We start from the raw sequence: 23055 nt of genomic DNA, 5'->3' as shown, positions 1-23055 counted from the left end.
GACGGGCCGGAAGAAATAGCCCGGTGTCGTGAGACCTACGCGCGACGAACCGGCCCACTCGCAGGCTCGACGACATACGCGCCTTGGTAGTTTTGCCTAAACGTCCTAAACATCTTTACTCAATATCGGTGTATCAGAGTGAACATTCGGCGCGCGTTTTTTTTAATAAAGTCTGAGCAGTCGACACAACACGCCTGCGGATGAACTTGAGGTTGGGTTAACGATCAGCTTTCTGAGCACACGTTAACACTAGGCCTGCCTCATTTGCGTGGAGGGCGTACGTACCACCTTTGTTAACCGCAATTCAACTACTGCTGAACCTGGTTAGAGAGCGGAAGCTACGGCGTATCGGGCAACTATAAGCGGCTTGGCGTCTCTAAAGCTGTGTACGTTCCGAGACTCTAAATCTGAGTGCGTTCCGGACACTGGATGCTCAGCGCGCCCACCCTATGGTTGTTTGAGACAGTTTGCTCACCGAGTGAACGCTGCGGCTTATTGCAGCAGTGCCGCGTGTCTGCCACAACGTTGTGAGCGCTAACGCATGCAGTCCACATCTCTATCTCAACACATCGCGTACATATAAGCGCGAATCAGGCGTACACTGACCCAGAGAGCCAATTATGCGCACTTCTGTCCTTAAAAACATCGGAGTATAAAACGCTGTCAACGCCAACGCCCCTGAATACAATGGTCGCCCATGGCCTATGACTTCAGTGCCGCGTTTCTGCCACAACGTTGTCAATGACAACGGATCGCATGCAGCATACATCTGTCACTACCGCCACGTAGCTTAAAGCACGACAGGTGTCCACTGTTCCAAGAGGGCAGTTATGCGCCTTTCCTTTGCTTTCCAAGCTCCTGCTTTGACGAACCAATGAGCGAACTTTCACTTGAGTGAACATTTCCTTAAGGTCCCCCAAAGTTCTTTCAAGTGGTGTTTTATTTATTTATTTATTTATTTACATATACTGCAGCCCCGATGGGGCTATTGCAGGAGTGGGGGGAAGAAAAAAAAAGGCAGAGAGGGACAACATATTCAGAAGTGAACACCATTAAAATACAGAACAGAAATGGAACAGACTAATCACAGATTTGCAACAACATTGAAAAATAGGTTTGGTTCCAGGGAGCGTATATCACCGAGTAAAGAATTCCATCGTTCGATAACACGAGGAAAAAAACTAAATTTGTACATATCAGTGCGCGCGTGAATGGGTGTTACATTCAAAGGGTGGTAGCTCCTTGTAGATGAAGATGCTGAAAAATGCAAATACTCAGACAGTGAAGCAAAGCGGGATGAATTAACAATACCATGAAAATATTTTAAACACTCATTGTCGCGGCGGGTACAAAGGAGGGAAAGGCCTATGGCAGGAAGAGTGGATGAAGGTGAAAAATGTCTGTCATACCGTCGGCAAATAAACCGTACTGCTTTCCTTTGGACGGATTCCAGCTTACTGATATCGGACTGTTTATGAGGATTCCAGATTATTGACCCGTACTCCAAAAGTGGACGAATTAAAGCTTTGTATGTTACCAGTTTAGTTTCTTGTGGGGCAACACTTAGTGTACGTTTTTGATAACCGAGCCTCCGCATTGCATTATTGGATATTGTGTTAATATGCTTTGACCAGGACAAGTTAGAAGAAAAAAGAAGACCTAAATATTTGTACTCGGACACTTGATTCAGAGAGTTATCTTTGAATGAGTAGGTGTAAGAAGATGGTATTGTGCGATTATAGAATGACACGTATACAGATTTACGAAAGTTTATTTGCATTTGCCATGTTTCACACCATGAGCAGAATGACACGAATGACTGATTTAGTTGCGCGTGATCCTCAGGGGTGTTAATTGAACTGTATATGACACAATCGTCTGCATACAACCGAATTTTAGAAATAATATTTTCTGGCAAATCATTAATGTATAATAAGAACAACAGTGGCCCGAGCACGGATCCTTGCGGTACACCGGATGATACATTAACAGTTTCAGATGAACAGGAGTTGAAAGAAACATACTGTGTACGATTAGAAAGAAAGCTTGATATCCAGTCTACCAGTAACGGGTTTTTGAGTATTGCATTAAGTTTACAAAGAAGTTTGCTGTGGAGAACGGTGTCGAAAGCTTTAGAAAGGTCGATAAATAAAGCGTCGATTTGTGAGCCGGTGTCGAGGGAACTAGCAATGTCGTGCGTGAATTCTACAAGTTGTGAAATGGTACTGAGCCCGCGCCGAAACCCATGCTGAAATTTGCACAAGATATTGTTAGCTTCAAGAAATTCTGTAATGTGCTTATGAATGATATGTTCTAGTAATTTGCATGAGTGTGAAGTTAACGAAATGGGGCGATAGTTGGACAAGATTTGGGTGCTGCCAGCTTTAAACAGGGGAATAACTTTTGCAAGCTTCCAGGCTACGGGGACGGTTGCGGATGATAGCGATTTCTGGAAGATGGTAGTCAAATAGCGGCTGGTCCAAAGAGAGTAACGATGCAGAAATACATTAGGGATATCATCAGGACCACTGCTTTTTTTCACATTTATGTTCAGAATGAGGTTCAGAACACCTTCAACGCTTATTGAAATATCTTCGACAGAACATTGAGAGTTGCTAGGAAAAGTAATCATTTCAAGGTTATCTCTTGTAAATACCGACTGAAAATATGTGTTGAAATTAGTAGCTATAGCTAATGAGTCACAGACAAGCTTATCATCAATAATGAAGGTATTGGGACTAGTGCTCTGTGGCAATATGGATGCCCAAAATTTGCGGGGATTGTGTTTCATTAATTGCGGCAAGGAATTTATGTAGTAAAAATCTTTTCCCGAGTGAACTTTGGCACGGAGTTCTTCTTTAGCGTCGCTGAACTGTTGCAAGAGTTCAGGGTTACCATTGCGCTTGGAAACGCGTAGTCTGGCAACACGGCGAGAAAGATGCAGTATGTCCCTTGTTATCCAGGGCATACTGTGGTTTTGCTTTTTAGTTTTTAATGGAACAAAACGCTGAATACAGACCTTCACAATGTTTTCGAAAAATGTTACTAAAGAATTCACGTCACCTGATATGCTAAGGTGCTGAAACTTCAAATGCGTCACTTAATAAATCCAGGATAGCCACGTCGTCTGCTCTACTGAAATCCGGAAATGTTGAATAAGTTAGTTTTGAGGAAGGAATAGAACATGGGATCGAAACAAGAACAGCGTTGTGATCGGATATCCCCTCGACGACTTCGCATGTAAAATTCGTCGCGAAAAGAGAAGAGCTTAAAAACACCAGATCCAGTATTGTCGAAGACCTCGTGGACTTATCAACTATCTGTTTTAATCCAAATGACAAAGAAAAATTGACAAGTTCATTACTGATTGCAATGTCGTGACCAGTAATGGATAATGTATGCCCATGAATTCCGGGAAGATTGAAGTCTCCTAGGATAATTATATTTGGATTGCTGATATGATGAGAATGCAAGTTACTTAAAGAATGCACGTGGTCTATGGAAGTGCCTGGTGGTCGATACACCGCACCGATAACAAATCACTCTACCAAGTTTATATAAAACTCCCATGTTACGCTGTAATGAAGTTGAATGAAAAAAAAAGTGCGAAAATGAGATTTTTATCATATATAAATGTCTGGAAACCTCTGACAGCGAAAAAGATGGATGAGTCTGTTAATAATAACGAATGCAGTATTTCGGAAACACCACTGTAATCATTGCATTGTCCCGGCCCTGGATCCTATATCCTCTTGTCTTGGCAATTCATTATTTTCTTTTCTCTTCCCCAGATGAGCAATCAATGATGTCGGGTTTTGGACAGTCGCGTAAGTACGACGGGAATCCGCATTCACCGCACCCTCGACGAACAAACGCGTTTGTCGCCTCAGCAAATCAGATTCCGTACAAAAATGTCTACACACCACAGTTCTTGATTCTCCTCAACCATACCCTCTAATCCCTCAAAGAGGTTCGATCCAAGCACTTTAGCAATAATTGACGTACGCAAGGCCGCGTACAGTGTTGCCGTTACCGGGGTACCGGGAGCCCGCCCACCGCCAATGCGCATGTGTAGATCGTTTCGGTGGCGCCAGATGGCGCCAGGTACCTGGCAGCTGCGCTCGCGCCTGCTGCATCGGGACCAATCAGGGCGTGCGCACTGGCGGTGGGCAGCTACCGGTACTCCCGCGTCTAATGTCGCGCAGGGCGCGTTACTTAAAGCAGTATGCTCTGCAGACTGCGGCCCTAACATTTCAGAAAGCCTTTCTTCGCCTCTGCACAGAGCGCTTCCGCAGCTCCAACTCGGTGTCAGACCACATCCCTCATGCGAAGCACGCCACAGAGGTCTATCATCACCCCCTATCATATTTACAATGGGTATGAAACCCATATCCCTCAGTCTCCAAAATACCACGCTTCGAGCACACCTTCAGCGCAGATGATGTTACTCGCTGATGCAGTCAAGCAACGGACGGCGAACTAGAGAAAATACTTCAATTCTGCACGAACGCTGTATTCGAATACCTAGAAGTAGTAGGCCTAGCAGCATAAACAAACAAATCAAAACTCCTCTTACGTATCAAACGCACAAAGTACGGAGAGAGCGCAACCACGTAATCCACCTTCACATGGCCCCTTCATGTAGGGTACTTGGCGCTTATATAGCGGCGATCCTCTCCGTGTGTACGGACGTGTTTGCATTGAATTCATCTGAAATTAACACGCAAAAGAAACGAGTTGGAACTGAATAGTTAGGTTATCGCACACCTGGAGACTACTCTCTTGTTCTGTTGCGTCATTTTTTTCTGCTTCCTGCCTTCTTCAGCTGAACAATCAATGATGGCTGTCGAGATGTCGCGTAAGTAAAGCGAGTTCCCGCATACACTTCACTGTGTACAACGGCATATGGCGCCCGACCTCAACGGAGCATTCTGCTGAGCAGAATAAAGTGTTGCGAATTCCTCGAAATTGCACGAAGCGAGTAGGACTTGCAGTACTGGGGTGCAGTCAGGCCAGAATGCAACGCGAACATGCATACGCTGTCCTCCACTTTGCACAAGAGATTCTTTTACGAGCGTCGTAGGAATGTTAACGCGATAGCGTAAGAGGCCTCGTTGTCCAGAAAATGCGTTTTCGGCGTAGGCGCTGTGAGCGAAAAATCACGAGCTAGCAAGACTCTCATGAGGTGCCCACCCTTATGAAATTTATCTATAGAAAGTCTATAGGCTTCTTATAGGCTCTGTCACCTTCCTATAGATATTTTTGTCTATTCATAGCCTATAGACTGTCTATAGACTTCTAAAGTCTACAGACTTCTTATACACTTTATCGCCTTCCTATAGATATTTATTTTGTCTATTCATACTCTATGGACTGTCTATAGACACAAGTCTACTAAAAGTCTATGGCCATAAATCTATAGATTGTCTATAGACTGTCTATAGCATTTGTATCGCCTATAGACTGTTCTCTAGGATTTGTCTATAGAGAGTCTGTTGAATTTAAAGAGAGAAGTCTATGGACAGTCTATAGACTGTCTAAAAATTTTTTGTAAGGGCCGAGAGAAACCTAGGAGGCAGGTGGGCCACCTAGGTCATGACTTTGCAGCGTCATCCCAACCTGGCACCGGATAGTAAGCAAAAGTGCCGACCGCGCCAGCTGAAATTAATGATTGGCCGCTCGGTAAGAGCGACCTGGACCGCACAAGACCCACTCCTGGGAGAAACTGCCATGGCAGGGTTGTTGCGCATCGCTTAACTGCTGCACCACTGCACCAGGAGGGGTATGAGGACTCCCAGGGATCCATGAATGTGAAGCAAAGAATGACCCTCTTCATGTATCCCTTAAAACTTACTTTAAACAGCCTATAGACCACCTAAAGACTTTTGCCTGTAAGGTCTATAGACTTTCTATAGATAAAAGTTATGAAGTGGTCTCTAGGCAATATGAATCTTAAAGACAGTCTATAGAGAACCTGTACATTTATGGTCATACACTTCATAGACATTTTCTTAAGTGTATTTTTTCTTAAGATATTTTCTTATACATTTTTTAATCGTATGGGAATTATCCCAATAATCTATCGCGTCATACCCTTCAGGGAGAGCTTAAAGGTGCACTGATGAGGATTCTGAGCTCGTCTTTTTATGCGAAGCATACTAAAATAGCCAAACCCAGCTCCTCGAGCGCGGCGGTGTCGTTACCATTGACCTTTCGTGACCTCCAAGTCATACCACGTGATACGTGACGTCACAGCAGATGAAAAACGGGGGCCCAACTCGCGCCGTCGCGCTAGGCGTCGTGACCAAGGATGACCACGTGGTGCGTGACGTCACAGCAGATGAGAAACGGGGGCCCAGCTCGCGCCGTCGCGCGAGGCGTCGCGACCAAGGAGGACCACGTGATGCGTGACGTAACGACATAGGAGAAACGGGGCCCCAGCTCGCGCCGTCGCGCGAGGCGTCGCGACCAATGTGTTTCCTGCTTCTGCCGCTAGGTGCGCTGTAGTGAACACGTGATGCTGGAGCGGCGGTATACAAGGGGGTGCGCCTGCCTCTGCTAGGCGTACACGGGACAGAGATGCCTCCTGGAGACAGGGCTGCTCGTTGGAATGAGAAGCAAAAGTTGCGGCGTGCTACAGAGACTGATGAAGAGCGTGAAGAACGTCTAGCCAAGCGGCGTGCTCGGTATGCAACTCGGCGACAATATGCTTCGCATCTGACTAGGCTTAACCTAAGCTAAGCCTCAGCCATTTTTACCGTTGGAACTTGATATATCTTAGAAGCCTTTAATTATTAATGCGAAAGCCTTTAATGCCTCATACTGTCGTTAGCAATCCGTGTCGTTAGCAGCCGTGTCGACAGATGTCTCCGCGTTTTCACGGGTGTCCACCGAGATATGTGGGACAGTTACTGCGTGATTTCCTTTCCTGAAATTCAATTTTCAGTTTCTTCATTACGGCCCCTCTTTCTTCTTTCACTACCACTTCCTGCCTTCCTGTACGGTGCGGTTCAGGTGTCCACCGAGATGACAGAGAATTACCGCGCCATTTCCTTTCCTCAAAAAGCGTTGCGTTCAAAGGGCAAGGCATCGCGCCGAACGGATGGTGGCGTTCCGTGGACTCTCTGGCAGCGCTACAACACGCTGTCGCGTTCCACTCCTAAAGGCGAAGCTTGAGCGCCATTAATTACCAGCCAATTAGTGCTGAGTGATTAATCAGTAATTATTCATTAATTAGTAATTTGTCATTACTTCGTCATCAATTATGTGTGACGTCATCCAGTGGGCGACGTCACCAGTGTCACATAGGCAAAGTGGTGCGGAAAACGCTTTCGCCTCTACGCACTTTAGACAAAGTGACCCCTGAATTTTTGTGCTCTGCGGCCTATTTCTCTATTAAATCGCATTAAACATCCCGGCTCCCGCCTTTTTTCTTTAACTCACCTCCGAAAGTAGGAGGAGTCAGCCAACGCGTACAATGCCTTTCAGCCAGTCGAGTGCTGGCTTGCCGCTCTACGCAACGTAAAATGTCCACGCGCATTTTTATTTCTGTGGGCCTAATTTGCGGCTATGTTGTATGCCACTGAAACTATTCATTCACGAAATCCTAAAAACAAAATAAAAGCAAAAGCGAAGCCGCCACACGACTGGCTGAAAGGCACTCCGCGCGTTGGTTGACTCCGCCTACTTTCGGAGGTGAGTTCAAAATAAAGGCTGGATCCGGGAAGTTTAATCCGATTAAAAATGAAAATGGGACGCACTGGACTAGTTCGAAGTTGGAGCGGGTAGATCGAGCAACCGTGGTAAAAACATGAGCTCCTCTTGGTGCACCTTTAAGTGCCCCCTAAATTTTTTTTATATTGGTAGACTCTTTGCCCAGAGACATTAATCTGGCTATTTGTACACTGCAGCTGAAAGTACACTGCTAAAATATCTGGTTTGCTCACAGGCGTTGTTTGCGTTTCATTTTGGCCTGACTATACATTGCAGAACGCTCTGTGAACGGGATATTCAGCGGTAATTCTCATCTAGTTAATGCTGATCTATCAAACCACTTCGAGGAGGAGAGCTATTGCTGAGATTCTGTCGCGCAGTTATGGGATGAAAGGTGAGTTTTTAGCGTCTGAAAGAACTAGGTGCTATCAGCGCGAAAGTAGCTATGGGCACCACATTTTTCACCAAAAATGTCCGCGCTGTGAGCACCAGTAAAGTGTGCGAGCAATTATCGCTGGGGTAATGGTGATTTTAGTGACGACGGGGATGGATTGGAGTGCAGACGAAAGCAGAAATCTTTAATACGTCTAGGTACGCGTGTAGGACTAGGATATATCATACGCTTGAGCCACGGCCGCGTTTAGACGGAGGCGAAAGACAAAAGGCGCTTGTGTGCTGTGGGATGACAGTGCACGTGAAAGATACCGAGGTGGTCGGAATTACTCTGGAGACCACCATTACGGCACCTCTTTCTCTCTTTCTTCTCTCACCCCCTCTTTTATCCGTTCCCTTACGGCGTGGTTAAGGTGTTCGCCGAGATATGTGAGACAGTTACTGCGCTATTTCCTTTCCTCAATAAAAAATAAGTTTTGTTCATCAGCGTTAGGGTAAGCTGAATGCTTCGGAGAGTCACGAGTGACGTCATTGGTGGTTCGCATTCTGCCCAATCAGCGTGGCGTGTTTTCGTGGCGTCATGCGTGACGTCACTTCATTTTGGCCAATCAGTGTGACGCGTTTCACCTGCCGCGTTACGCCAACGACAGTGACGCGGAAGAAACGAGAAACATGGCCTTAACAGCGGTCGCTGTGAAATAAAAAATGCATGAGGGTATTGTTAATGCGTACTGCAAATTTATTCCCTGCTCGTTTCCATACTGAAAGAGGTGATTAGACGGGCGAGGGATAAACGTGTGGGTCTTTTCCAAAAAGGCCTCCTTGGGCGTCGCCATTTTACTCGCTGGACTGTTGTGCGCACATGTATGGTGTAAATGGTAGCTCGAGGTTTTTGCACCCGCTCACAACAATTCAAAGAGCAGGTGTTTTGTCATCTGTGTGTACCTGTTTGAAAACTCTATAGCCGACTACAAGTATAAAATGCTCCCAACTATTCTGGCCAAAAAAGAAGCACGATGTGCAGAAGACTTCGATGCCAGCGATCATTCGATCAAACGATTCTCTTTCTGAAGCAGCGCTGCAGCGTATGGGAAAACGCGGCACAAACCACTTCTTACTACCAAAATTGTTCTGTGTTGCTGGTGCCGTTCTCTGACAAGCATGTAAGCATGTCCAACGTTATCGGAGGAGTGTTTCTGAAAATTAGAAAATTGTACAATACTTTCATAGAAACAATGAAGGTAATGGTTCATTCTCCTATGTATCGAAATCTTTTCTCTAGAGCGTTTCCATCGATCGCGTCGAACAGTTAAAACTGCCAATAGAAAACGAATAGGGAACACTTTTGCCGATAGGAAAAAAAAAATTTAATAGAAAGAAATGTAAGACTACCGTCGGTTGATCTGTGGTTATATTGGCTGCTATAGTGAAATCTTACAGTATATGAAAAGCTGAGTTCATAAAATATTTCCCGCTCCGAAACGCTTTTGTACACAATTGTTGGGTATGAAAGCAGATAAGATTTGAATCTAGGTCCTCAGAGCATATAACGACGCCGATAAAATGTCATTACGCTGTGTGTTTAACATATTATTCATGCTGTTTAATTTTTTTTTCTTTCAGAGATGTCGTCTATAAGCGGTGAGATATACCTACTTCTGGTTGTACCAAACATTAACCTTGCCTTGCGTTCTCTGGCTGTACCTAACATTAACCTTTCCTTGTGTTCATGTTTGGTGGCCGTGAGCTTGGAGATTCACATTATCGATAACAAGATGGAGAATGTGCTGCGCAGTCGTGGTCTCATTTTCGTATGACGTGCTTTAAGAGAAATGAGCTTGGTTAAGGTATCAACCTTAACCAAGCTTAACTAAAGAAAACTCCCCTTTCCCATGTGCTCTTCGTTATTAAGCCGTGGCGTTATGACACTCTGCGATAAATGCGCTCTAGTTTCATCGGCCACTATGAGTCGGCAAATTTTCAGCGGTGCCCAGTCAGGCACTCCTTTAAGGGGGAACACTGGTCTTTGAGACCAAAAAATTACCCAAAAATCGATTTTCAGAAAATGACAATCGTGGAACCTACAGCTATTATTTTCCAACTGTACCAATTTTTTCCTTCAAGAAATAAGCATTTTGACCATAATATTAAATTCAGGTCATCGTGTAGGCTGAATGTATGCAGGAGCAGACAATTTGATGGCATGAAAATTTTGGACCTCTGGCTGTCTTAGTATGTCGATATCTCAACATCTAGGACAGACAGAGATGTCATATTGTTTGCCAACGCAAGCTGAAGGCACAGTGTGCGTAATAATTGAAGCAGATTTGCTCCATCGCCCTTCAAACATTTATAGTTTCGCAAAGTTTATCGATGCATTACATTCACACCTTGAATATTGATATTCCAAGTGCTGTAAAATTACTAATGAAGGTAAAATGGAAAAATGGTTTTGATTATTACACTCTTTACTCACTATTCTATGCTACCCATGCATTAAACAAGATTTTTTATTGAGCAGTTTTTTCTTGCACCGACGTACTAAAGAATGACTAATTAAAATTAATTATCTTGGAAACCGAGCAATTTATGAGAAAGGTAATTTCATTTTTGAAATCAGTATAAAAACTGAGTAATACCCCTGCCACACGGCAAATTTAATGCCATTCTCATCGAATGACATTTGTTCGACTTAATGTCATTTTTTCTGCGCGCTGCTACACGGCAAAAACTAATGTCATTTGCAAATGATGGCGATTGCGATGGAAAGAGAGTCCAGCATACAAAAATTTCGATGTATGCTTCAATACGTTGCAAAAAGTATTGCTTTGCTAATGGAAACCGATTTTAAAATCTTCATCCTCATTTCAATAACGTGTTAATCACTGCTATCCACCACGAGTCCAAGCCAAGCCAAACCTCAGCCAGCAGCGGCAGGCAAATGGCGGATGTCATTTTGTGAAATGCTCCCTATGTTGAAATTAGTCAGTATTAGCTGTGCGTCCGCAAAAGCTTTGCGCATGCTACGGGCGCACCTTGCGCGCACTGCCGCCCGTCGTCACAACAGTTTCAGTTGGGAGCACGGTGGTTGGGAGTGACTAGCATAGCGCGCGAGAAGCATAACATACTGTGGCTCCATCTGGATGACAACAAGTCAAACCTCCTGAACTGAGTGCCGAAGAAACGTTTTTCTCTTTTATTAACGGCAGTAATGAATGCATTCGAAGGCTTTGTTTCTTTTTTAATGTAAATCAATTGGATGAAATGAAAATGTAAGTTCTAGTGTAAAGTTGGAGAAGTACTTTGCTCGGGGTCGTTGCTATGACGACAGTGTACGCCGTACATAGTTAAGCCTAGCATCAAGAAATTCTGCAATTTATCTCAAAAGCGACTAATATTTCAAACCTATATTGTTACGGAGGGATGAGAATGCACAAAATAAAAGCGAATACAACCGTTTAGAGCAAGCTATCGCGTCGAAAAATGCACCGGCGACGCAGTATTCGGTCCGAAGGGGGCGAGCTGGGCGTCGCCATGTTGTGAATGTTATCCACGCAAGGCTGGTAGCGAGAGTGTGTTTTATTTTTTTCCAATTCTATTTGGCATTTTTATATACATAAATGAACGACCGCACAATCATACGGACGCGGAAATATTACAGTGCTTGTGACGTTTTTGTAATCATGTTTTTCGGTGTATATTCTCACCAAGTCTCTGGTGTCGAGAGAACACATTAGCTCGGAGATCGCTGGCGAATGAGTTCTGTTAACTCATTCGATACCTAATGTCGTTTTCATCGAATGACATTATATTTTCTCGTGTGACAGCAAACTAATGTCATTTTGAACGAAAGGCATTCGATGGGAATGACATTAAATTTGCCGTGTGGCAGGGGTATAAGGTGGTACAGTTTCATTAGGATTGGACTCAAATTAAGGAAAAATAGGCCTAAGACCGGTGTCCCCCGTTAACGCAAGATGGTTGCACAATACAGGACCGTTTATTGCCCTCTTGCTCTTCGCACACATTCCATTAAGCACTTATGGAAACACTTGAGGTCGAGATCCGCAAGGCGGCGTCCGGTTGCGGACCGTTGTCCTTACAATGTCAGTAAGGTAACGCCCAATGCAGGACAAAGACCTTTTTCACGTACCCCGTATGACGCAGACGCGCCGCCCAGCCCAAGCGCACATCCTTCGCAATATCCCCACAAGCATGCATTTTTATTGCGAAAGCAATACTACGCCAGGTGTCGCCTCTTCGCGGTACCGCAGCCTACCCTTCACGGTCGGTGGTCGGTCATGTGACTACTGACGTCATACCAGAGGGAGAGACGGGACACCAAGTCGGCTCTTAAGCGCGCCGCAGCTAGACCTTCGCGGCCGGTCGACCACCTGCGAACGGCGGCAAGCGATTGACGTCATACAAGTTGCAAGAGCTTGCAGGCCTTGCTGCGGTGATGGATGTGTGTTGCAGCGTGTGGTATGACGTCATCGACAGACATACAGGAGCTATCGGGTGTAGAGAAAAGTAGCGCCTGCTCGCCGGTTCTTCGGTATAGCTATGGAAGACTTCGGACGCGAGTCAAGATTCTTGTGTTACAGTTTAAACGTCTATGGCCTTCCATTTCATGGGTACACACGGACATTAGCAATGTGCACCACCCATAAGCGAACCACATAGCGTAGCCAAGGGGGATATTGCTTTCGCAATTACCTAGGCTTAACCAAAGCTAAGCCCCAGCAATTTTTTTTTTTCCTCTTTCATGCACAGACGGGTAAGTACTATTGCATTTTCTTTCTATGGCTAACAGGTATGCCGCTGGAATGACCGCAAGGCCAAGTTGAAAAGAACTGACACGCCTACCACTAGAATTTTGGAACCATATCAAGCTCATAAATGACACCGCGCTCGCTTTCATCTTAGATTAGTATTGCTCTCTTCCGTCGGTTTTAGGTCGAACGCTCAGACGTAAATGCGTTTTCGAATGAAACCCTTGCAACGATTTCAGCAGGGCTTCTCTGCTATTAAAAAAATGATGTGCATATCTTTTCATTTTCGATGGCACTGTGATTTATTTCCAGAATAGTTATTCGTATCATCAGACTCACTCTGAAGGCAGTGCTTAATCAAAGCGTTAACTCTTCGGAAAGTATAAAATTTGACAATGTTTTATTTGCTTATATTTTTCTTATGACGTTCTGATTTCGAAAATATGTTTGATTGCTTTCTTACTGATATTGACACAAACACACAAAAAATGATTTTTCGAGAGGATTTTTCTGAGTTGATGCGACAGTTATGAGATCGCAGGTTCTGAAATGCGTAGTACTAACAGACGCACCGTAACGCATATAAGTAATGCCCGGAGACCGATGAACGAGCTTACCTCGCAGTTGAAGCATAACATCATCGGCCTCCGCGAATGTGACTCATGAGTACAGTTCGGGCCTGGGTGTTAAATGATTAAATCGTCTATTTATCATTTTCAGTGATTATCGTGCAAGCGTAATTATACAGCAGCCAACGTCCATTGCATGCTAAACGACGGTACCACTGGCTTACTACTGAACTCCTGTACTGAAACAGGCATGTCTTGTGTTGCTCCATACCGCTATCCTAAAAAACTTCCTTCTCTGGCAGTTTACCACGCTCAACCACGAACCCCCTCCGAGCCTTAACAGTCCCTTTCTAGACTATTCCTTAGCTGTTCCTGGGATGAACTCCAAAGCTTCCTGGAGTAACATCATCCCGGTTATTTAATTCCCAGAACAGGGGAGACTTCTTCATAGCATAAAATTTCTCAGTTAAACTGAACGTTAATGCAACAATGCAGCAGAGGATCTAACTTAACCGTGCCGCCAACTGCAGTCGCTTGTCTTCAGTCAACTATTCAAGCAAGAGTCCTGTCCCAAAGGACATTTCAGCTCCCGTGGACGTCCTGCATACGTTCAGGACGTCCGTAGGATGTGCAAGCGCTTCAATGCCCATTGGGTATCAATTCTCCATAATAAGCAAAAGTAGACTAAACAACATGTTGCGTTAATTCGCCGTCTTTGCCTGTGGAAGGTCCCATCTTTGCAGTTTGCATTTCGGCGTATAGACAGTAGTAAAGATGGCTTCCTTGGCACTCCATAACAGGGTAGTTGTGCAGACAGCAGCTTCTTCTCAAACTTTACGATTGAAACATGGCTTCCAGCTTGAAAGAACCGTGAAAATGCAACAACAAAGTGTTGGTGCAGTCGTTTTAGGCTGCAAGCAGCCGTCTGCTTCACCGCTGCTTCGCACGCCATTAGTTGCAATTTCCGCCATTGGTGGAGTCAGACTGTACTTGCCGTTGCTGTGGGCAATGCAGACAAATGAAACTGCAAATTCGTATCAACGAGGGTGTGATAAAGGAGGACGCCACAGAGATCCGAGATCCTCCTCCACGGTTGGAAAACAATCTAGGTGTGTGTTTTTTTTTCAGCGCGTGGAAACGAACGTACGAAGAGATTAGGAGGATTTTCGGTGGAGAGCAAAATATTAGCTTAACTGGGAAGAGAATAGAATTACATCGACGGATCAGAAGGATGCGTTGGGAATTATTTGCAAGGTTACATCTCTCACTGGCTCGAAGCAAAGTATATGTACTACTAATTATCTGTTGGAGCTGTAACAACAGCCTCATGGCGTCTTCAAACGTCGTCGGTTATGACTGAAAAACGTGAAAGCAACCTTACTGTTATGACGGCAGAGTTTTCAACAGCTAATTAAGCTTTGTTTTCTGCTCACATGAAGGATATGCTGTCTGTGCTAACTGCAGAAAGCCCACACAACTGGTGTTAGCTGTAATGCGTTCCAAGCTGCCGCTGCCTAATCTATACTGTAGAATTTAGGCTTATCCCCCTTACGCAATAAAGCTTCGCACGAAAGTTTAGGGGCCTCTCTGGTGATTTCTCATCCGTATGCTCGCCCGCAGGACCACTACCGGATCCCCTGAGAACGACGGAATGAAAGCGTCCATGATACTGATCTGGCTTGTCCTGTCACTGCTGCTGGCCGGACTGATCTACTTCGTCCTTTTCTCAGGCCCATTTGACTGTAAGTGAGGTGGCCCTTTAAGACCTCTTCTGGGCCCAGTAACGTCAAACTTAGTCGAAAGACCAGCAAAATTCTTCCGGGACCTCTTTCCCAGTTTTACAGGCAAGAATTCATATGGCGATAAAGGGACAATGAGGATGACTTCTGTCAATTAATGTTCTCAGTAAAAATTGATTCTGGTCCTGTCTGGCTATGCTGGCGTTAGTCTGAGAGAAACAGACTTCTTTAATAAATTGCATTTAAAAGATTAGCAGACGATTTAGCATACCTAAGCGTGGCATAGTTACGGTGGGCACTTAAGGTTCTTATGTTCTATAGGTGTTTGACCTAAAGGCCTTTACGCAGAAGACATTTACCACTAAGGTTATCAGCCTGAAGGCCTTTACCTAAGGGCTCTACCCTCCAGGTCTTAAACCTAGCAATCGCCTTGCAGGCGGGGGATGCGGGGTCCGGTAACCTGTGCCGCCGGGTACCCCCCGTTGACAAAATGGGTACAACCTTCCCTGGCCTGGTGATTGGCTTCCATAGGGAGATGTGCTTGGGAAATGGTTCTTTGACCCCACCTCGAGCACACGAAAAATACCTTGTGCCATGGCGCCCTTTGGCCGCAGATGCCATTGCACCATAAAAATTCACTATCATCATCATCTTTGACTTAAACGGCCTTTACACTGAAGGCATTTGCCTTGAAGACCTTCACCCACATGAAGCCCTGGCAGGTTGCCCACAAGCCGGTGGCCATGTGGGCCGCCTGCCAGAAAGCTGGCTCCGAGGACGTACAGTCTTTGTCAAAAGTAACCAGGCTGCACGTTTTTCTTCTCAGTCGTATATCAAAGCTATTATGCCAGCCCTCAAGCTAGGAATCTCTGTATGGTAAGGAGAACCCCTGTTCTCACCTTCAAACAACTTTTTGATCTTTAGGGAAGCCGTGAGGACTCTACTATACGAATTAGAAGCAAACCATGCAGCCTGGTTACTTTTTACAAAGGCTGCACGTACATACACACGTACAGTCTCTGTCAAAAGTATACAGCCCAAGGGATCTGCTTCTGAGCCCTGCAGCGTGGCACCTCTTGCGCGGCGACACCGTTTTTTGGAAGTGTCGCCGCATGCTTTTTAGTTGCGAGATCTGCCGGTGGTGGCGACAGCTGTATTTCGTCCTTTGTTATAAAATCTTCGTTTCTGGTGAGTGTGATCTCTTTGTGATTAGATTAGATGTCGAACTGGTTAGATGTCCAACTGCACCCGTCTAAAAAGTTTCTATAGACTATCTATAGACTTTTCATGGACTATGCTGCCTTCCAGAGATATTTCGTTTTGTTCATAGTATATAGACTGTTTATAGACGAAATTCTTCTAAATGTGCATGGCCATAATCTTAGATTTTCTATTGACTGTGTATAAGATTTGTTCTGTCTATAGACTAGTCTATAGAAAGTCTATAGATTTTATAGACAAAAGTCTATGCACACTCTATAGACTGTGCAAAGAAATTTTTGTAACGTATACCGCCTAACTTGTTGCACTCATTTCACTTTCAGCGGACCCAACCGAACAAGGAGCTGAAAGCGGCGGCGGCGGCGACCAGGCTGCCGACGCCCGGTCAGAGCAGTACCGTCCTCCCCCGCCTGCTCCCATAAGTAAGCAGGCACAGCGTAAAATATATACCTAAGGGGGAAATCAACGGTAACGAGAAGCTACGCTAGACTGGTTGATTACCCTTCAGGGCACTCTTGGAGTCGTTTTTCTCTTCTTTTTTTGCTCAAAATACGACTGCGTTCGATAGAAAATTGCCGATCAAGACCCTGACTCTTTGTTCCATTTGTATACCCCTGTCGCATTAGATGTAATGTTATTCGAATCGTATGACGGCAGCATCTTATGCCATTAATTTTATTATTTCGCTCATTTCTAAAATGCTTTATTTTGTAGTATTGTCGCGGAGGATTCTACAAATTATTTGTCTATGCTCAAAGCCTTCGGCAAACCGCAGCAAGCAAGCAGCAGGCATGCTCGGTGGTCGTCGAAAAAAACACCGCCGCTCTCGGTCACTCTGAATTTAAAGCTGACAAAGAACCTTCGAAATAAGGCGCCAAAGCCAACTACACAAATATCCGGCATTCTAAAAGCACGGCAGGTCTGGGGCGCGCGCGTCCGTTTATGGCCTCTGCGAAGGGCTACTCGCCTGTGCTGTCCGCTGTCTAGGATGGGTGGATGTAAAACTTTATTAAGCAAGCAAGTTTGGACCGTTCAAGGTCTGAGGGCCACCGCACAGCCCTCACATTGCGCGCATGTGTCCAAGGTCGCGTGTTCGCCAAATGCAGCCGGTACAGCCAGCAATGACAGCGCCGCCATCCGGCAGGTAGCAGCCACATTAAGGCTGGTTATATTCATTCAGAACGACGGCTTGACATCGCCGCTATGGCGCAGTGGATTAGAGGCACGTGTTGCGTACGGAAGGTCGGCCGTTCGACTCCGCTCTCTGCACTGTAATTTTATTGTTTTTTTAATTTCATTTTTTTTTTCAATTTCTTCCCTTTTAGGTCGCAAATCGTGATGCTTAGTGGCATATAACGCCGTTTAAGAGGATTTATTACCCCTTTTAGGTAAGCCGTTGTGACAATCTTTAGTCACCGTGATCAATTCACCGCGGTTTCAAGCCTTGTGGCTGTACAGGCTGCAGTTGGCGAATACGCGTCCAGGTCACGTAAGGCCATGGCACTGGCACCCTGGTTCACACAGCGAAGTTGCGTGTCCGGGTCCTGCGACGCAAGGAGGGCCTCCCATTCCTCCCACGTTCCGATGGCGGGCTTTCCCGGCGGGGAGGATCGGCAGGGCAGCCGAAGAGGATGTGGTCCAGGGTGGCGTGCGATTCCCCGCAGAGAGTGCACTCTGGGGAAACGGGGCGGAAGTAGGATAGAAGCTGACGGGTAGGAAGAGCTCGGGCCTGGAGTCGCCTCCGGAGGATTTGTTGGGAGTGGGATAGGCGCGGGTGGGGAGGGGGATAGAGTCGGCGGGCAAGGCGTGCTTGTTGTCAGTTCTGAGAACGTGTGTGCCCGCTCCCTCGAGAAATCCCTGCTGGGGTTGCCATTTGCCCGGCAAATAAGTCCTCAGACTAAGTTATCGGCCGCCTCATTTCCGGGATTGCCAGAGTGAGCCGGCACCCACACGAGCTCAATCCGGCTATCAGAAATGAGGGTGCACATTCTCAATATCTGCCACGCGGGGGACGCGTCCGCGGGTGAAGTTAATATTGGCTGTTTTGGAATCATTAACTATACTGGCCGCATTGGTTTTGGCGATGGCTAATGCTATAGCTGCTTCCTCTGCTTCTTCCGGGGTACAAGGGGGTTCTATGAAATGGGCAAGGGGGGGGGGGAGGGGCTGCTGGATGGTAAGCCACAGCTACTGAACGGTCCGGACCACACGCGGCGTCCACCCAGCGCACATCCTCTGAAGTGCCGTATTCTTTATGGAGAGCTTTGGCTCACGCGACTCGGCGGGATTGATGGTATTCAGGGTGGGCATACTTAGGAAGGAAGGGGTTTGAGGATAAGCGCGGCGTGCATGGCGCGAGGGAGAGAGATTAAGTCTGTAGCGTGTGCGGGTATGCGAATTCCCAGAGGATCCAGTATACATCGTCCTGCTTACGGGCCAGCCAGATCAACGTACTGTGTGTGGCGATGTACATCTATAAGTTCTGCTATAGTGTTGTGTATTCCTAATTTTAAGAGCTTGTCCATGCTAGATTTGGTAGGTTTAGAACTGCTTTGGTAGCCATACGGACTAGAGCATTGATCTTATCTTTATCCGCACAGGAGAGGTTCAGGTAAGGAGTGGCGTAAAGAATGCGACTAAGCGCAAAGGCATGCAGCACCTTGAGGTTGTCTGCTTCGTCTAGACTGGTTCGTGAATGTGAAACCCTTCTAAGATGGATGACGGAGAAAGTGGGCTATTTTAGTGCTTTCAGGGTAAGGTTGTTTTTCCCCGTGTCCTGTAAATGCAGGCCAAGTATCCGGAGGGTAGGTGTTCGCTGTATGGGAGTGTCATGCAAGTAAATCGTTATGGGGGCGGAGGGACGCACCGCAGGCGGATTATGAGGAATGCTGACTTTGTGGGGGAGCATTCATGGCCGATGCTTGCCTCGCGGGTAGCTATAGCTGTGTCGGCTTTCTGAAGGGTCGATTCTATGTCGCCATCCGAGACGTATGTGGTCCGACCCGTTATATCATCCGCGTAAACTGTGTTTCCGAAGTGCGGGACGCGGCTGAGAGCCTTGGCCAGGGGGATGAGGGTGAGGTTGAAGAGCAAGGGTGATAGCACCGCCCCTTGCGGGGAGCGAATGCTACCAAGGCTGAAAGAGGTGGTGTATGTCGTCTATATGAAGGGAGGCGGTGCGGCCGTTCAAGAAGGCCCGGATATAGTTGTATGTCTTAGGCCCCAACTGCAGCTCTTGGATGCCCTGCAGGATGGCGCTGTGCGTAACTTTTCCAAGGGCTCTGGTGAGGTCGACTGCCACGATTGCACCGGTGTAATGTAACATGTCATTGAGGATAGCGTGTGAAATCTGCAGCAGGGCGTCCTGTGCCGAGCTATGGGCTCGAAATCCTGCCATATTATGGGGATACAGTCTGTGGGACTTCATGTGTTGCATGAGACGGGTGAGGGCGACATGCTCAAACAGTTTGCCCAGGCACGAAGTGAGTTGGGACGAAGATTTTGGGCTTTGTTTAGGGATGAAAAATTTTTCCCATGCTTCCAATCAGCAGGTAGCTACCCCATTTCCCAGCACTCATTGAAAGTCGGTGAGAAGGGAAATAGAATGGTCATAGAGATTTCTGAGCATGACATTTGTAATTCGGTCTTCAGCAGGGGTTGAGTTTTGGAGCTTGATGAGGGCTGCTACGACTTCAACCTCAATAATGGGTGCTTCGAGGGAGGGTTGATCGGAGCCTACGTAGTTGGTATTTGATACAGCTTGACCCACAGTGGTATAAGTTGATTGAAGTTGGCGTCGGAGTGCTTGATTATTATGTCGATTTTGATGCGTAAATCATGTGAGTGTAAGCCGGGTTAGCTTTTTAGCTGAGTTGGGTCTATCATATGTCGTAGAAGATGCCAGGCCCTGGAGGAGGAGGGATTACCTCGTAATCCGTCACATAATTGGTGGCAGATTTACTGAGTGCGGCACTGTGCTCTTCTATCGGTTCTTGTAGCTGCGCCAGTTTTAACTTAAGTTTTCGATTCTGTTTATGGGTTTTCCAGCGCGTGAGGATACTGTTTTGTGCTTGGAGTAGGTGCGCTAAGCGACTATCTGTACCGGGGGTTTCTGGGGTAGAGTCTAACGTTAGCGTGAATACCTGGACATCGTGTCAGCTCTGTCATCCATGTGTGGAGGTTAAAGGGGGATTCTAATGTTTTGCCTTTCTAGGCTTTTGAAGATTATCCCGGCTAGTTATCCGGACACGGTAGTTTTTAGCTTTTTTTGGCGAAGTCAAGCTCTATAGATATAATGGGCAGTGATCATTATATGTATAGATATAGATATAATGATCACTGCTCAGGGCCTCATTGTAGTTCCTCCAGACGGGTGTAGGAAGGTTGCGACTAAAAGTAAGATCTGGGCTAGAGTCGGTGGTGGCACTATGGCCGATACTTTTGGGTGTGCCCAGATTTATATTTAGATAGGCCGTGCATCTGAAGGGCGTTGCACAATTCCTATCCTCTCTCGTTGATGCGTGTGTACCCCCAGCCTACATGCGCGCAATTAAAGTCCCCTAATATAATGAGGGGGTCCTTGTTTGCAGCGTCGGAGGTGGCTTTAATTACAGAAATTAAATCTGAGACCGGTTGCCAATGAAGGAGGTAACAGTTTAGGATGAAGAGGGGATGAAATCTGTGAGTGGATGGGATTAATTCTAGGAATGTGCGAGCTACCGGAGAGATTAGTAGACGACAAACATACTGGTGAACAGCGCCAAAAAGGCGGGACAACAACAAGACAAGCGCTGACTATCAACTTTGTCTTGTTGTTGTCCCGCCTTTTTTGCGCTGTTCACCAGTATGAATGCATACCAACTCGCCCAGATCTCAGCCTGACTAGTAGACGACAAGTTTATGGTTGGTTTGGTTTATTGGGGTTTAACGTCCCAAAGCAACTCAAGCTATGAGGGACGCCGTAGTGAAGGGCTCCAGAAATTTCGACCACCTGGTGTTCTTTAACGTGCACTGACATCGCACTCGCACAGCACAGGGGCCTACAGAATTTCGCCTCCATCGAAATTCAGCCGCCGCGGCCGGGATCGAACCCGCGTCTCTCGGGTCAACAGCCGAGCGTAGTAACTACTGTGCCACCGCGGCGGACCTCACACAAGTGTATGGTGCAAAACGTGAACATACGTGGTAACTCTGGTGTTTGAAGGGATGTCAGAGGGTACCAGATCGTATCCTGGCAGCGATAAGTTCGTGCCAGCATTCTGGAGGGCTACTATGTCAGGGGACGTGGAGGAAGCAAAGAGGAGCTGCTGCAGGGGGTCTCGCTTGCGGTGAGTTCCAAAGAACTTGACTCTCCCCGCATCTCAATAGCGCGGATTGCACACAGTTCACCTCACCGCCCCCCCCCCCCCCCCCCTATTTTTCTTTCTTTGTTCCTTCTTCTCTCTCCGTACATATCCCATTCCACATCGAGACGATGTTTGCTATAGGGGGGGGGGGGGGGGGGGGGGGGGAATAATATTACGTGCCTAACGCACCGCGCGGCCTCCGCGCTGAGTCTACAACGACGACGAAGAGGCGGTTGGCTCTCGAGATGCTCTGGCTCTACCTGCATGGCTCCTCAGGTCGTGACAATATCTAGAAACTCTGTGTATGCCCGCCGCTTCAAATAACGACAGCGGTATGCCGCTGTCAGCCATATAATGTGCGTTCAAGCGCGATAAAGACTTATTTCTTTCAGATAACAAAGCTACTTTAAACAAGACCTATGTTTTAGAGTGCAATGTTAGCATTTTGGCAAGTATTTAAAACCGGCGGCGGCACCATTTCTGTTCACTCCACACATGTGCTTCAGTGGATTTTTTGTCTTTTGAGCGCATATAAAAAGCATAAAACATAAAGCGCAAAAGCACAAAAGCGCACGAGCCAGAATCTTCAACTAAATTTTCCCTTGAAACAAAAGTGGCAGATTCGTAGCAATGAACACAGAACGATAGCAAAATGAACAGTTACCTGACCAGCCATAAATGTTACAGTCTTCGGTATTTTACTGCCCACAGTTAAACCGCCAGTCAATGCTTGTCCCTGAGATCGGTTGATGCGTGGTTTGCCGGCCTCAAGGTCAAAGCGCATCAATATTGACCTTGGGAGACATGTAGTAGCTGAAAATAAACTATTACAGATGCTGCGGCCGACTTATATTTATTATATTTATCCTTTTTCATGGAAACGATGTGCTACTCCCAAAAAATTCAGGGGGCGATTTGGCTTTCTAAAGTGCTGCAAGTCGAAAGCCTTTCCTGGCGCACTGTCTGGCATTGGCTGCGATACTGTTTGTGCGGTACTAGTGCTTTATTTGGCGACACCCTTTGACTACACATTACAACTACACACTTTGACTGCTTCTTTAGCACGACTCTCCCTCTGCTTCGATGAGTTCGGTTATATCCATGGCTCTGTTCACAGTAATGAAGTATGTAATGTGGTCACCAATGGTCACCCACGGACGCGTTACGCTGTCTGTCAGAGCAGACAACTATTTTTCATTAGTTGTCGTGTGCTCCAAAAGAGGGCGTCAGGCATCCGTGGGTGACCTCATTACTTCGAATCCGTGCACTCTGACGTTATAACCATTTCGACCAACCGAAAAGC

The 23055-nt window shown here is 46.4% G+C and overlaps 1 protein-coding gene across 1 annotated transcript in view; it reads left to right on the top strand.

The window, feature by feature from the left end:
* The first annotated feature begins 6353 nt into the window (after positions 1-6353).
* The window catches only part of LOC149366545 (uncharacterized), a 41619-nt gene continuing 24917 nt past the window's right edge, over positions 6354-23055 (top strand). The window contains exons 1-3 of the mRNA XM_089551382.1: positions 6354-6686; positions 15068-15189; positions 16731-16829. Of these exons, the coding sequence (XP_089407508.1) occupies positions 6580-6686; positions 15068-15189; positions 16731-16829 (328 nt within the window). The 5' untranslated portion in view covers positions 6354-6579. The remainder of the gene's footprint in view (positions 6687-15067; positions 15190-16730; positions 16830-23055) is intronic.

This window comes from Amblyomma mixtum, chromosome 1, assembly GCF_055824585.1.
Source record: "Amblyomma mixtum isolate Tamu chromosome 1, ASM5582458v1, whole genome shotgun sequence".
Taxonomy (NCBI): domain Eukaryota; kingdom Metazoa; phylum Arthropoda; class Arachnida; order Ixodida; family Ixodidae; genus Amblyomma; species Amblyomma mixtum.
Note: the sequence above shows the minus strand (reverse complement) of the source record. Positions and strands in the feature narration are given on the sequence as shown.